Source organism: Python bivittatus, unplaced genomic scaffold (genome assembly GCF_059951505.1).
Source record: "Python bivittatus isolate LINGU-HERP-01145 unplaced genomic scaffold, Pbiv_v1 ctg000590_np1212, whole genome shotgun sequence".
Lineage (NCBI taxonomy): Eukaryota > Metazoa > Chordata > Lepidosauria > Squamata > Pythonidae > Python > Python bivittatus.
The window spans coordinates 1116045-1131871 of NW_028277086.1; the positions used below are offsets into that span (position 1 = coordinate 1116045).

Genomic DNA, 15827 nt, shown 5'->3' on the forward strand with positions numbered 1-15827 from the left:
GTTAAGGCATCAGGCTTGAATCTGGGAGACCCTGAGTTCTAGTCCCGCTTAGGCACAAAGGCAGCTGGGTGACCTTGGGCCAGTCATTTCCTCTGAGCCCTAGGAGGGAGGCAATGGCAACCCACTTCTGAAAAACCATGCCAGGGAAACTGCAGGCATCAAAGGAGAAACGTAGCCTGAAGCGGACAAAGGGGGCCAGGCCTGAGTACACGGAAACCCCCCAATATCAGGAGAGCTGCCAGACCTGCCAATCAACAAAGCAAGGACTTGGGGGGATAAAAGGGGTCCTGAAGCCCACCCAGTCTTTGGGTGGTCTTTGGATCCAGACCTGGCGGCTTCCGTCCCTCTAGCTAATGCCTGGCAGCTTAGTGGAGAAGGGTGTGGGTAAGTGGGGTCAAATGTGTGCGTGTGTGTGTCCGTGTGTGTTGGAAAGAGCAATTGTACATTGTAACCAGTAAAGTTTTGCTGCTCCTTTAAATTCATTGAGTCTCTTATTCCGAAAGAACCTGACGTGCCTCAGGAGTCGGTCAAACGGGATTTATACATCCCCCCCCCATTATTTCCCAGCTGCGTGTCTTGTCTGCTCTAGGCCCACCTACCTGGAAAACCCAGGGGGAAAGCAAAGGGGGCTTGCAAGGTCCGTGTGCCTCAAAAGGCGGTTGCTGCGTGAGGGAGTGACCGTGAGCCGAACCTGGAAGTTCAGGCAGCGCTTCCACCTCCTCGACCGTCTTTCTTTGATGAGGATCAAGTCGCAGATAGCTGATCCTCGTGTGCGTGTCTGGAAGCTGTTCCGCTCTCTGTGTGGACTCAGCCTAGCGCGGTCTCTGATGTAATCAATAAGGAGGAGGTCTTGACCTGAGACTGCGATCCCAAACAGGTCTTGGAGACTCAGACATTGCCCTGACCTTTGTTGTCTGCCCCCCTTTGCCTTTGTGTCGACAAACCAATCCCAGAAAGCAAAGAGTTGCTCAGAGGACGTTTATTGGAGGGTCATGATTGATTTAATCATCCTTGTCCCTGCCCTGCCTTCAGGATAGAGAGACACAGCTTGGTCCCATAGACCTCCACCTCGCACAGTGTCAGGTACTCTGGGCGACCAGGGATGCTGATGGTGACATAGCGTCCTATTTTCCCATGGCAGAAGATGGTGCTGATGGAGCCCAGACTGCCATCGGTGATCGTCCCACAGCTGTTGGAAGAAAAAAGGAGGACAGGTTACCATGGTTTGTAGTGGTTTGGAAAGACTGAATCAAAAGAGCAGTTAATGCAATCCTAAAAAGGATATTCCCAAATACAGGAACGCTCAAGTGATAAGCAATTTAGCCCCCCGCCCCATCCAAGCACTGCCCACCTCTGTGATGTCTTAGGTGCTACCAAATTGATGTCATTTCCTTGGCGACTTATGACTAGCAGCTTTCTGAAGGCATCAGTGGAATGGGGAAAGGAGAACTTACAGGGGATTGGCTTTTCCATGGTTCTGCACGAAGTCTCCCACGCGGATCTCCGCTCCCACCAGCCTTTCTCCACAGCAGTCCACACGGTTTCTCACCATCACGGCACTAATGGCATAGTGGCTACCAAGGTCCACGTACCACAGTGGGTCTGTTTCTAGCTGAGTGTGGGAGCAGGTATGATCGTTGTACCAATCCCCACCACAATTCCCATCCACAGCTTTTCCTGCCACTCCATTGAAATTATCTTGCAAGGTGGAAGACTGAAAGGCTGGACGCCCTCTGGCCAAGTTCTCAGCTAGAAAGAAGTTTGGGAGAAGAAATGCACGTCAATATTTGCCCTCTGTTGACCTTTCTTCTCCGAATGCTGCCACAAATTTCAGGAGGAAATGCAAAGTCCCCCGGACAACTTTCAACTCTCATGAAATCATGCCTGCTGGAGACAAGCTTGGAAAAGCGGAATGAATTCATGAATGAATGGATTGTAGGTGATCCTCTGCCCTCTCCTGGGCGCCCTGGCCAGGAAGTGGCTGACCAGAACGAGTGGAGGGAGGCAGTCTGGAGAGCTGCTCGTGAGAGGAAGAGGGTTTGGGACGTCTCCTAGCTTGGCCACTCTTCGTATTTGCTTTGTTTGCAAGAGAGCAAAAGGGTGGAAAGGGAAACGCCTGATCCATATCCTGCTTGTGAGGTAGGAATGTGGGGTACTCGGTATTGATATCAAGAAAGGCAACTTCCGGGGAGGAAACGGCAAACTGAAGACAACCGTGGTGGAATGAAGAACCGGTGAGCAGACTGGCTCTTCATAAAGACCTCTCCGGAGAAGGAGATGACTTGAGATCGCCCACAAGCGTGCCAGACTGTTGTTCCTCATCAGGAGAGTGCAAGACAACAGTCTCCAGCAGGTTAAGAGCTCTGGAAGGCGAGGGAATGGCCGTCTTCCTCAAACCACAGTTGGTGCCTTTGAAAGTTTGCATAATACTACCCTTTCTAATCGCTTTTGCAAATTGTTTGTTGACTGATTTTCAGTTATTAGGTGCCTTTTGACTGACATGTTTTACAGCACTGGGTGAGTTTCCTTCAATACTTAATCAAAGAAGTTTTAAATACAAGTTTAAGGACTTTAAAAAAAATTGGAGGGGTGAATAAAGAGTGAAACGTTGGACACTAGAGGGAACTAAAGATTCCAATTAAAGGAGAAGAACATCTAAATTTCACTTACTAATACAGAAGGGAGCAAAATACTTTAACATTGCATTTTTGAAGGATAGTTGTAAGCAATGGACCCTGAAGTTAATTTTAAGAGTTTCTGCCATTATAGATAGACTATGTTTAAAAGATGTTATGGAAGAGGAACAAGTTATACAGGACAAGACTGAGACTGACTTGAAAATGGATTTAAAACTGACAGGTTACAAGAATGATGTGGAAAATGATGCTACCGTGGCTATAGAAATGAAACCGGCTGATGTCTGAATAATTAAAAGGGATGTACAAATAACAAACCAAAAGAGTGACCTGGATAATTTTCCTGTATTGGATTCATGACAGAGATTTGTTGAAGCTTTGAAGAATTTTGTGAGAAGGGACAAAGAAAAAAGGAAAAGAAATCAAGTTCTAGGACATTATTTGAAGGGATTAAAGATCAATATTGTTCAAAGTAAAAGGAAGAAACATAAAGTTGGTTTCTTTGATAAAGGTTAAAATAGATATGTTCGTATCTCTGGTAACCCTTAATGGACTTGTGCTATCAGGAGTTTAAGGATTTGTTTATAGATCAGAGATGAGACATAGGAAAAAGAGATCATTTGTTATATTTTATGAGAAGGTAATAAATTACTAAAATTAATTATACTTGTAATGAAGGGGGAAGTCATTTCCTTATATATTTCTTTTCTTTTTCTTTACTACATTCTTATTTTTTCTTCCTTTTCTGCACTTTCTATTTTTTCTTTTTCTTTTTTTAAAATTTGTATTAGTTTTTATCTTTTTAATTGTAAGGTTTAATAAAATTACCATTAAAAAAAGATATCAAGGAAGGCAATAGCAGTCAGTGTTTGAGCTGACCGACTTCTTCAAAGGGACGGCTTCAGCTCTCCCGCTTCCGCGGCGCTTACCAATGCCTCTCAGCTCCGGTCTGCAGCTCTGGGCCTCCCCGTGGCCTGCCAGGAGCCCCAGGGCAGGTAGCCACATCCAGACGACAAGCACCATCCTGCAAGGGGGCAAAGGAGAGGTAGTGAGAGGAGCGAGCAGTGCTGAGCCCCAGGCCTGGCGCTTGCTTAGCCGCTGGGCAGAAATCTCCAGGCCCCCCCTTGGGAAGCTGGCCCCCTTGCCAACGGGGTAACGGGGCTTCCACTGGGGAAAATGCCCGAGCACCAGGGAGGACCAGACTTTGGAAGGGGGGCATTCCGAGAAGAGAACCGGCAGACTCAACAAACGCAGTTGTGGTCAAGTGCAGAAGTGAACAAGAGAAGCCAAGCTGGGGAGAAGCCAGGATTCCCAGGTTCATCGAAGCACCTTTAGGGTAGCCGGTGGATTTTCTTTGTTTGTTTCTTTACCTTTATCTTATACGGCCGCCCATCTCGTACGACGACTCTAGGGGGCTCACAGCAATCCATAAGACATGGTTAAAAACAAAGGTACCCTTCCCCCCGGGCGCCAGACTGATCATCCTGGCAGCTCAACCCCCCCCAGACCATCGCTTGGGGGAAGCACCAGGTCTTCACAGCCCTCCGGAAGGCTGAAAGGGCGAGGACTGAGCTTCCTGGCCTGACTGTGACGCACTTTTAGTCCAGTTTGGAAGAAGACTTGCAATGGTTTGCTTGAGGGTTGATTCCCTACGTGATCTGGCAATGGTGCCTTAAACGGGAGGGATCCTGGATCCAATTTGACTAGAATTCCTGGTCTCCTAGCTGCTAGTGCAGGGCCATAACCACTATATCACCTTGCTGTCTACCTACAATTGGGTCTAAACGTACACAGGCACACTCAGCACTCTTCAGTGTTGGGTGCTGGGCACACTCAGCACCCAGGTTTTGGGTGTCAGTTTCCAACCAGAAGAAAAGCATTTCGTAAAGATGCCCGTGAAGGTGGGGACCCACTGCTCAAAGGAGGGGAGGGGTGTGGTTCCGGTCCAGGCATTCACTCCAGAGCCTTTCGGTAACTCACCTTGAGTCGGTCACTTGGCCAAGCAGATGTGGGGTGAGCTTTCACAGCTGTGTGTCTTCAGACTCCTATTTCTCCAGAATGCTGAAATTCTTCTGCACTGGACGCTTTTAGCTTCCATTGTGGTGGGCAGCTCCTCCTTCAGAGAGCTCAGTCAACCAATGGAAAGATGCAGAGCCTGTGCTGGAGACCAGGGACCCAATCAAGACCAGTTTCAGCTTCCCCATAACTGGTTTCCTCCAGGATGTTGGCAGTGGAAGAGAGGGCATATTTACATCGTACAAGATTTCACTTCCTCCTTCCACATGTTAAGTAACTATCTTCTGGACAGGAACAGAATAGTCTTACGTGGCGGATGCCACCTGGCTTCAACATCACCGTTGTCTATAATCCAACAGCACTCTGAATTGTGCTTTTGCAAAACCCAACCCTGCTCACACATCCAAAGCCAACACAAGTGGGCAGCTGCAGTTGCCGGAGAGGAGCAGAATGCTTGCCCCCAACCTGGTGACTTGGTAGAAGAAAAGAAGAGAGTCCACTTGGGGAGACAAAATCACCTTCCACAATTGTTTCCACAATAGAGTTAGAAAAGAGCTTCCTGCCAATAGAAGTTGTTCAACAGTGAAGTGCCTCACCAAGGGAGACGTTGGCCTCCTGTTCGCTGATGGGTTCCCAAAGTAGCCAGAAAGCCATCTTTTGAAGGTGATGAACTGAGCAGGAGGTTGGCCGAGATGACCCCAAGGGAAGCCTTCCAAGGTTTCTATGGGTTTGTGAGTTTACGGCGGGGAGGAATATTCGTTGGGAAAAGACCTCGGAGAATCGGGGTGGATGGGACCTGTGAGAAAGATGTGGCACTAACACAGGGTAACCAGAAAGGACAGCCCTGCTGCTTCAAGGCCTCACCCCATATTAGTCTTTAGGCAACAGAAGGGGAGGGGTTCCTGTTGCTTCAGGAAGGCGCCTCTAGCGGCTAGTCAAGAGACCTTGCAGAGGCGATATGAAGGGTCACCAAGCCCAACATCTAGGGAGTAGGAGAAACAAAAGGCTGAGCTTGGAAGCACTGCTTGTGTCTCATTGTACCTACTGACAGTTGACTTGCCCCATGTCCCAGAACCAGGTGGGTCACGTTCCAGGCCCACGCCATGCTAGGTCATGTTAAGAGATCGAGACGTCAGATCAGGGAAGGACAAGTGCTTTCTGGGGACATGAGCCTTCTGGTGTGTACTATATATGAACGTGTGGGTACCTGGACAAGTATAGTGCATTGTAAGAACTTCTCCCACCTCTGATCATCTGGGTTTTCCATTCAGTCCAGACTGGCCTGACTAGTGCCGACAAGACCTTCTTTAGGTGGTGCGATGACCATCTGTTGTCATATGTAAACCAGGTTTCCAGCCATAACGAGGGCGGTGCATCGTTGAGACGGCCCCTCTTGTAGAGGAGGCTCAGATCTCACTGTCATGAACAAGGGAAGGGGGTCTTTCATTTGGAGGACTCTTGATAGGTTTGGGGAGTCCATCCTTCCCTCCCAGGAGATGGGCAGGGAAATTGGAGATGCTGCTCAGCTGGCCGGCCCTTCTTAATCGCGCATTCCAATTGTCCTGAACAGCTGAGAGAGGGAGGGTGAGCAAGAGGCCAGACTGAGCCTTTGGGGAACCAGCAGCTGGCCCAAGGCAGCCTGAGGAGCCTCTGTGACTGCTGGCCTCCGTACTGACTTTCCTGCTCTGAATCCTGAAGACTCTTCAGACCCACCACAGTTGGTCACTTCCCCATCTCTGCTTCTTCGACTGCCAACACAAAGGGTCACCTGTGCTGGAGTACCTGTATGTGAGGGGGCCAGGCCATGGCAGCCCTAGCTGAGCTTTGCCCCTGCTTCGTACCCTCTGGTGGTGTAGCTAGTTCTCTGCTTGCGGAGCAGCAAAAGTTGGAGGCCAGGCATGCTGCAAGCTGAGAGGAGAGCCAGCCATCAAGGCAGCAGTGCCAAGGCTGGGGGGCCTGGGGGAGTCTGTCTTAGGGGTGTCACTGTAAAGACTGCAACTGGATTACAATCTTTGGAGGTTCTGAGGATCACCGCTGGGGATTTCAGGGACTGCAGGTGGCCCCTCATTTCACATCTCTGATGTCTGACTCCAAAGAGGGTCATCTATATATAGGGTCTTTAGTCAACGCAATGGGAGGGTCATCTAGGTTTCTGCTAGTCCCTGAGCAGTGTAGACCCCAAGGGCTTGGAGAGAGGAAGGGGCCCTAGGCACATTCTCTCTCTGTTTCTGAGCGAGTGACACTCCTGGGCGGGCCACGTAGCCTTGACATCCGGTCTTTGGTTTACTAGAATTTAAGATGGAGGAAGAACAGGTTAAAGATACAATGATCGCATGGGGGAAAAATTTTGGATACGGAATTGATTTAGAGAAGTGGCAAAAATTATGGTCTCAAAACTATAAAATGACAATGTCAACTGCATATAAAGAAAATCTGTATAAGATGTTTTACAGGTGGCATTTACCTCCAGCAAGGATTGCGAGAATGTACAAGAACAAGTCTGATAAATGTTGGAAGTGTCATCAGAAGCCCGGTATATACTACCATATGTGGTGGACATGCCCAGAAGCTAAAAGATATTGGATTAAAATCCACACATGGTTGGAAAAAATGATAAAACAACATATAGACTTTAAACCAGAGATATTCCTATTAGGAATTATACCTGAAACATATAGTAAAGAACTGAAATATTTGATTGTAAATGTTCTGACAGCGGCTAGAATTGTATTTGCTAAAAATTGGAAAAATGAAAAAGTACCTATGCAGGAGGAAGTCATTAAGAAAATTATGGAATGTGCAGAGATGAGTAAATTAACATTTGAAATTAGAGAGCAAGAAGATAAACAATTCTATATGATATGGGATTTGTTTTATCAATGGTTGGATGAAAAGATATAGTAATGTAATAGATCAGCAAATTATATAATAGAAACTTGACAAACTGATATAATTTACTATTTAAATATATATATATATATATATATATATATATATATAATCAATGGATAAAAATGATATAAATCCTATTATGAAAGCTGGTGTTATAGACTAGTAACAAATGAATAATAATTGATAATTGATAAATATATAAATATGTGTTAGATAGATGACATGAGATTTTATATAAATGATGAGTGAAGATTATGAAAGGATGGCACAAATGATTGGTAACTGGCTGACACACGGTTTAAAATGGAAGATGGTTTTTTTTATGCTTTTTATGTTATTGTTTGTTTGTGTTTGTTGTAAAAAATAAAAAATTTATAAAAAAAAAAAAAAAGGAGGAATTCAGATGAAGAATTCGTGTCAAGGAGCCTCTGGCCTTACAAAGCAGTGGAAGCCAGAGCTGTCCATCGGAGTTAAGCAGTGAGGGATTCAGAACAGATGAATGGAAGCACCTGCTGTGCAGGGTGACCTGTGAAATTTCTCTCCATAAGATGCAGTCTAGGCTGGCTTTCAAGCGGGAGGAAGCAAATTCAGCTGGAATAAGAGGGAGAAGGAGAGACCTATCAGCTGCGACCCAGAGTTTCTGCACTGAGCTCTTTGGGATCCAGTCACTTCTGGTGGCTGTGGGCATCGTCCTGTGTGCAAGGTTGGGGAGGAATCTCGTGGTGGCCAAAGGGTTTTGATTGGCCAGTTTGAGGAGCAGAGAGCCGGATATCGCTTTCTCGCCTTGTATTACTCTCTCTTTTTTGCCTTATTTCTTTGTTATTTAAGTACCTCCTGCCGTTTCTCAGACCCAGCATGCAGTGTTCTCCAACCTGTAAAGCAATGAATGAAGTCTCCTTGCACTGAGCTGGATTCCTCCTGATTTCATCGGCATGTGCGTGGAGGCGTCTTGGCAGCAATACAGGAAAGGAGAGCCCTCGTCTTGCTCCAAGGAGATATTTAAGCCTGTAGAAAACTGGAGTAAAATAATCCGTTGATTAAATACTGACCGGATGTTTCTCTGGAAACTGGGCAATGACCTTTGAAAACAAAGGCTTGGTTAAGCACTATTACGTTTTGGTTGCAAATATATGTTTTTAAAAATAAGGAAGGATTGCTTCAGGAAATTCCAAATGAACCCTTTGTAAATATGTGGTTTGAACAAGTAACTCTAAAGATACGTCAGATTGGCTTGGAAGAAGAGGGCTGCCAAGGCCTTGGATCAGGTTGTGCCTGTGAGACCTGTCCCCTCTCATGGATCCCATCATTCCCTGCCAGTCATGGAAGAATTGAGGGAAGTGAAAGGAGGGAAGAGACATCTAAAGTGTCGCTGGCGCTCAGTGAGGGATGAACTCAACCAAACATGTGTTAGAGCCACTATTAAGGCCTGCCGTGTGGCGGTAAGCATGGCAGAGCAACAACACTTCTCCACCCTTATTGCATCTGCAGATACCCGTCCCGCGGCCTTGTTTCAGTGACACGTGCCCTCCTGGGTAGAGGGGGTTGGAGATCCCCCTGCAGGGCTGTGAGGAAGAATTTGCGCAACTTAAAAGACCATCAAAATGAGGGATAGGAGGGCCTGAGAAAAAGAATTGAAGCAATTGTCCTCCCGCTCCATTTAAAATATTCCACTTGTGATGGCTTCACAAGCAAACTGAAAGGTGATAAGCAAAGTTTCCTGGATGTAAAACTCAGGGCAGAAGGGAAGTTGACAGGATTAGTACACTAGTTCAAAAGCCTCTCTTTGTTGAGAAATAAAACTGACCCCAAGTGGCACACTTCGAATTAAGGGGAAAAAATGTGGAATGACTAGGAATGAGTTTGGGTCGCAGCTGATAGGTCTCTCCTTCTCCCTCTTATTCCAGCTGAATTTGCTTCCTCCCGCTTGAAAGCCAGCCTAGACTGCATCTTATGGAGAGAAATTTCACAGGTCACCCTGCACAGCAGGTGCTTCCATTCATCTGTTCTGAATCCCTCACTGCTTAACTCCGATGGACAGCTCTGGCTTCCACTGCTTTGTAAGGCCAGAGGCTCCTTTGACACGAATTCTTCATCTGAATTCCTCCTTGAACAACCAAAGACCGGATGTCAAGGCTACGTGGCCCGCCCAGGAGTGTCACTCGCTCAGAAACAGAGAGAGAATGTGCCTAGGGCCCCTTCCTCTCTCCAAGCCCTTGGGGTCTACACTGCTCAGGGACTAGCAGAAACCTAGATGACCCTCCCATTGCGTTGACTAAAGACCCTATATATAGATGACCCTCTTTGGAGTCAGACATCAGAGATGTGAAATGAGGGGCCACCTGCAGTCCCTGAAATCCCCAGCGGTGATCCTCAGAACCTCCAAAGATTGTAATCCAGTTGCAGTCTTTACAGTGACACCCCTAAGACAGACTCCCCCAGGCCCCCCAGCCTTGGCACTGCTGCCTTGATGGCTGGCTCTCCTCTCAGCTTGCAGCATGCCTGGCCTCCAACTTTTGCTGCTCCGCAAGCAGAGAACTGGCTACACCACCAGAGGGTACGAAGCAGGGGCAAAGCTCAGCTAGGGCTGCCATGGCCTGGCCCCCTCACATACAGGTACTCCAGCACAGGTGACCCTTTGTGTTGGCAGTCGAAGAAGCAGAGATGGGGAAGTGACCAACTGTGGTGGGTCTGAAGAGTCTTCAGGATTCAGAGCAGGAAAGTCAGTACGGAGGCCAGCAGTCACAGAGGCTCCTCAGGCTGCCTTGGGCCAGCTGCTGGTTCCCCAAAGGCTCAGTCTGGCCTCTTGCTCACCCTCCCTCTCTCAGCTGTTCAGGACAATTGGAATGCGCGATTAAGAAGGGCCGGCCAGCTGAGCAGCATCTCCAATTTCCCTGCCCATCTCCTGGGAGGGAAGGATGGACTCCCCAAACCTATCAAGAGTCCTCCAAATGAAAGACCCCCTTCCCTTGTTCATGACAGTGAGATCTGAGCCTCCTCTACAAGAGGGGCCGTCTCAACGATGCACCGCCCTCGTTATGGCTGGAAACCTGGTTTACATATGACAACAGATGGTCATCGCACCACCTAAAGAAGGTCTTGTCGGCACTAGTCAGGCCAGTCTGGACTGAATGGAAAACCCAGATGATCAGAGGTGGGAGAAGTTCTTACAATGCACTATACTTGTCCAGGTACCCACACGTTCATATATAGTACACACCAGAAGGCTCATGTCCCCAGAAAGCACTTGTCCTTCCCTGATCTGACGTCTCGATCTCTTAACATGACCTAGCATGGCGTGGGCCTGGAACGTGACCCACCTGGTTCTGGGACATGGGGCAAGTCAACTGTCAGTAGGTACAATGAGACACAAGCAGTGCTTCCAAGCTCAGCCTTTTGTTTCTCCTACTCCCTAGATGTTGGGCTTGGTGACCCTTCATATCGCCTCTGCAAGGTCTCTTGACTAGCCGCTAGAGGCGCCTTCCTGAAGCAACAGGAACCCCTCCCCTTCTGTTGCCTAAAGACTAATATGGGGTGAGGCCTTGAAGCAGCAGGGCTGTCCTTTCTGGTTACCCTGTGTTAGTGCCACATCTTTCTCACAGGTCCCATCCACCCCAATTCTCCGAGGTCTTTTCCCAACAAGTCTTCCTCCCCATCCGTAAACTCACAAGCCCATAGAAACCTTGGAAGGCTTCCCTTGGGGTCATCTCGGCCAACCTCCTGCTCAGTTCATCACCTTCAAAAGATGGCTTTCTGGCTACTTTGGGAACCCATCAGCGAACAGGAGGCCAACGTCTCCCTTGGTGAGGCACTTCACTGTTGAACAACTTCTATTGGCAGGAAGCTCTTTTCTAACTCTATTGTGGAAACAATTGTGGAAGGTGATTTTGTCTCCCCAAGTGGACTCTCTTCTTTTCTTCTACCAAGTCACCAGGTTGGGGGCAAGCATTCTGCTCCTCTCCGGCAACTGCAGCTGCCCACTTGTGTTGGCTTTGGATGTGTGAGCAGGGTTGGGTTTTGCAAAAGCACAATTCAGAGTGCTGTTGGATTATAGACAACGGTGATGTTGAAGCCAGGTGGCATCCGCCACGTAAGACTATTCTGTTCCTGTCCAGAAGATAGTTACTTAACATGTGGAAGGAGGAAGTGAAATCTTGTACGATGTAAATATGCCCTCTCTTCCACTGCCAACATCCTGGAGGAAACCAGTTATGGGGAAGCTGAAACTGGTCTTGATTGGGTCCCTGGTCTCCAGCACAGGCTCTGCATCTTTCCATTGGTTGACTGAGCTCTCTGAAGGAGGAGCTGCCCACCACAATGGAAGCTAAAAGCGTCCAGTGCAGAAGAATTTCAGCATTCTGGAGAAATAGGAGTCTGAAGACACACAGCTGTGAAAGCTCACCCCACATCTGCTTGGCCAAGTGACCGACTCAAGGTGAGTTACCGAAAGGCTCTGGAGTGAATGCCTGGACCGGAACCACACCCCTCCCCTCCTTTGAGCAGTGGGTCCCCACCTTCACGGGCATCTTTACGAAATGCTTTTCTTCTGGTTGGAAACTGACACCCAAAACCTGGGTGCTGAGTGTGCCCAGCACCCAACACTGAAGAGTGCTGAGTGTGCCTGTGTACGTTTAGACCCAATTGTAGGTAGACAGCAAGGTGATATAGTGGTTATGGCCCTGCACTAGCAGCTAGGAGACCAGGAATTCTAGTCAAATTGGATCCAGGATCCCTCCCGTTTAAGGCACCATTGCCAGATCACGTAGGGAATCAACCCTCAAGCAAACCATTGCAAGTCTTCTTCCAAACTGGACTAAAAGTGCGTCACAGTCAGGCCAGGAAGCTCAGTCCTCGCCCTTTCAGCCTTCCGGAGGGCTGTGAAGACCTGGTGCTTCCCCAAGCGATGGTCTGGGGGGGGTTGAGCTGCCAGGATGATCAGTCTGGCGCCCGGGGGGAAGGGTACCTTTGTTTTTAACCATGTCTTATGGATTGCTGTGAGCCCCCTAGAGTCGTCGTACGAGATGGGCGGCCGTATAAGATAAAGGTAAAGAAACAAACAAAGAAAATCCACCGGCTACCCTAAAGGTGCTTCGATGAACCTGGGAATCCTGGCTTCTCCCCAGCTTGGCTTCTCTTGTTCACTTCTGCACTTGACCACAACTGCGTTTGTTGAGTCTGCCGGTTCTCTTCTCGGAATGCCCCCCTTCCAAAGTCTGGTCCTCCCTGGTGCTCGGGCATTTTCCCCAGTGGAAGCCCCGTTACCCCGTTGGCAAGGGGGCCAGCTTCCCAAGGGGGGGCCTGGAGATTTCTGCCCAGCGGCTAAGCAAGCGCCAGGCCTGGGGCTCAGCACTGCTCGCTCCTCTCACTACCTCTCCTTTGCCCCCTTGCAGGATGGTGCTTGTCGTCTGGATGTGGCTACCTGCCCTGGGGCTCCTGGCAGGCCACGGGGAGGCCCAGAGCTGCAGACCGGAGCTGAGAGGCATTGGTAAGCGCCGCGGAAGCGGGAGAGCTGAAGCCTTCCCTTTGAAGAAGTCGGTCAGCTCAAACACTGACTGCTATTGCCTTCCTTGATATCTTTTTTTAATGGTAATTTTATTAAACCTTACAATTAAAAAGATAAAAACTAATACAAATTTTAAAAAAAGAAAAAGAAAAAATAGAAAGTGCAGAAAAGGAAGAAAAAATAAGAATGTAGTAAAGAAAAAGAAAAGAAATATATAAGGAAATGACTTCCCCCTTCATTACAAGTATAATTAATTTTAGTAATTTATTACCTTCTCATAAAATATAACAAATGATCTCTTTTTCCTATGTCTCATCTCTGATCTATAAACAAATCCTTAAACTCCTGATAGCACAAGTCCATTAAGGGTTACCAGAGATACGAACATATCTATTTTAACCTTTATCAAAGAAACCAACTTTATGTTTCTTCCTTTTACTTTGAACAATATTGATCTTTAATCCCTTCAAATAATGTCTTAGAACTTGATTTCTTTTCCTTTTTTCTTTGTCCCTTCTCACAAAATTCTTCAAAGCTTCAACAAATCTCTGTCATGAATCCAATACAGGAAAATTATCCAGGTCACTCTTTTGGTTTGTTATTTGTACATCCCTTTTAATTATTCAGACATCAGCCGGTTTCATTTCTATAGCCACGGTAGCATCATTTTCCACATCATTCTTGTAACCTGTCAGTTTTAAATCCATTTTCAAGTCAGTCTCAGTCTTGTCCTGTATAACTTGTTCCTCTTCCATAACATCTTTTAAACATAGTCTATCTATAATGGCAGAAACTCTTAAAATTAACTTCAGGGTCCATTGCTTACAACTATCCTTCAAAAATGCAATGTTAAAGTATTTTGCTCCCTTCTGTATTAGTAAGTGAAATTTAGATGTTCTTCTCCTTTAATTGGAATCTTTAGTTCCCTCTAGTGTCCAACGTTTCACTCTTTATTCACCCCTCCAATTTTTTTTAAAGTCCTTAAACTTGTATTTAAAACTTCTTTGATTAAGTATTGAAGGAAACTCACCCAGTGCTGTAAAACATGTCAGTCAAAAGGCACCTAATAACTGAAAATCAGTCAACAAACAATTTGCAAAAGCGATTAGAAAGGGTAGTATTATGCAAACTTTCAAAGGCACCAACTGTGGTTTGAGGAAGACGGCCATTCCCTCGCCTTCCAGAGCTCTTAACCTGCTGGAGACTGTTGTCTTGCACTCTCCTGATGAGGAACAACAGTCTGGCACGCTTGTGGGCGATCTCAAGTCATCTCCTTCTCCGGAGAGGTCTTTATGAAGAGCCAGTCTGCTCACCGGTTCTTCATTCCACCACGGTTGTCTTCAGTTTGCCGTTTCCTCCCCGGAAGTTGCCTTTCTTGATATCAATACCGAGTACCCCACATTCCTACCTCACAAGCAGGATATGGATCAGGCGTTTCCCTTTCCACCCTTTTGCTCTCTTGCAAACAAAGCAAATACGAAGAGTGGCCAAGCTAGGAGACGTCCCAAACCCTCTTCCTCTCACGAGCAGCTCTCCAGACTGCCTCCCTCCACTCGTTCTGGTCAGCCACTTCCTGGCCAGGGCGCCCAGGAGAGGGCAGAGGATCACCTACAATCCATTCATTCATGAATTCATTCCGCTTTTCCAAGCTTGTCTCCAGCAGGCATGATTTCATGAGAGTTGAAAGTTGTCCCGGGGACTTTGCATTTCCTCCTGAAATTTGTGGCAGCATTCGGAGAAGAAAGGTCAACAGAGGGCAAATATTGACGTGCATTTCTTCTCCCAAACTTCTTTCTAGCTGAGAACTTGGCCAGAGGGCGTCCAGCCTTTCAGTCTTCCACCTTGCAAGATAATTTCAATGGAGTGGCAGGAAAAGCTGTGGATGGGAATTGTGGTGGGGATTGGTACAACGATCATACCTGCTCCCACACTCAGCTAGAAACAGACCCACTGTGGTACGTGGACCTTGGTAGCCACTATGCCATTAGTGCCGTGATGGTGAGAAACCGTGTGGACTGCTGTGGAGAAAGGCTGGTGGGAGCGGAGATCCGCGTGGGAGACTTCGTGCAGAACCATGGAAAAGCCAATCCCCTGTAAGTTCTCCTTTCCCCATTCCACTGATGCCTTCAGAAAGCTGCTAGTCATAAGTCGCCAAGGAAATGACATCAATTTGGTAGCACCTAAGACATCACAGAGGTGGGCAGTGCTTGGATGGGGCGGGGGGCTAAATTGCTTATCACTTGAGCGTTCCTGTATTTGGGAATATCCTTTTTAGGATTGCATTAACTGCTCTTTTGATTCAGTCTTTCCAAACCACTACAAACCATGGTAACCTGTCCTCCTTTTTTCTTCCAACAGCTGTGGGACGATCACCGATGGCAGTCTGGGCTCCATCAGCACCATCTTCTGCCATGGGAAAATAGGACGCTATGTCACCATCAGCATCCCTGGTCGCCCAGAGTACCTGACACTGTGCGAGGTGGAGGTCTATGGGACCAAGCTGTGTCTCTCTATCCTGAAGGCAGGGCAGGGACAAGGATGATTAAATCAATCATGACCCTCCAATAAACGTCCTCTGAGCAACTCTTTGCTTTCTGGGATTGGTTTGTCGACACAAAGGCAAAGGGGGGCAACAACAAAGGTCAGGGCATGTCTGAGTCTCCAAGACCTGTTTGGGATCGCAGTCTCAGGTCAAGACCTCCTCCTTATTGATTACATCAGAGACCGCGCTAGGCTGAGTCCACACAGAGAGCGGAACAGCTTCCAGACACGCACACGAGGAT

General features: G+C 47.5%; 2 protein-coding genes across 2 annotated transcripts; one reads left to right on the plus strand and one right to left on the minus strand.

Moving 5' to 3' along the window:
- Positions 1–974: 974 nt before the first annotated feature.
- On the minus strand, positions 975–4264 carry LOC148214716 (fucolectin-like). Its single transcript, XM_088148807.1, has 4 exons — positions 4007–4264; positions 3566–3660; positions 1455–1749; positions 975–1189 (listed from the first exon to the last, which is right to left on the minus strand). Exons 2-4 carry the CDS (start codon positions 3657–3659, stop codon positions 1006–1008), a joined length of 573 nt encoding a protein of 190 aa, XP_088004933.1. The 5' UTR covers position 3660; positions 4007–4264; the 3' UTR covers positions 975–1005.
- Positions 4265–11860: 7596 nt separating this feature from the next.
- Positions 11861–15619, plus strand: LOC112543227 (fucolectin-like). Its single transcript, XM_088148808.1, has 4 exons — positions 11861–11976; positions 12932–13026; positions 14843–15137; positions 15403–15619. Exons 2-4 carry the CDS (start codon positions 12933–12935, stop codon positions 15584–15586), a joined length of 573 nt encoding a protein of 190 aa, XP_088004934.1. The 5' UTR covers positions 11861–11976; position 12932; the 3' UTR covers positions 15587–15619.
- Positions 15620–15827: the final 208 nt, after the last annotated feature.

Bases quoted from the DNA above. Each gene is read 5' to 3' on its own strand.
- LOC148214716 (XM_088148807.1), bottom strand. From the start codon at position 3,659: ATGGTGCTTGTCGTCTGGATGTGGCTACCTGCCCTGGGGCTCCTGGCA. The intron at 1,750-3,565 runs GTAAGCGCCGCG...ACTTCTTTCTAG, and splicing joins ACCGGAGCTGAGAGGCATTG to CTGAGAACTTGGCCAGAGGG. The intron at 1,190-1,454 runs GTAAGTTCTCCT...TTCTTCCAACAG, and splicing joins CATGGAAAAGCCAATCCCCT to CTGTGGGACGATCACCGATG.
- LOC112543227 (XM_088148808.1), top strand. From the start codon at position 12,933: ATGGTGCTTGTCGTCTGGATGTGGCTACCTGCCCTGGGGCTCCTGGCA. The intron at 13,027-14,842 runs GTAAGCGCCGCG...ACTTCTTTCTAG, and splicing joins ACCGGAGCTGAGAGGCATTG to CTGAGAACTTGGCCAGAGGG. The intron at 15,138-15,402 runs GTAAGTTCTCCT...TTCTTCCAACAG, and splicing joins CATGGAAAAGCCAATCCCCT to CTGTGGGACGATCACCGATG.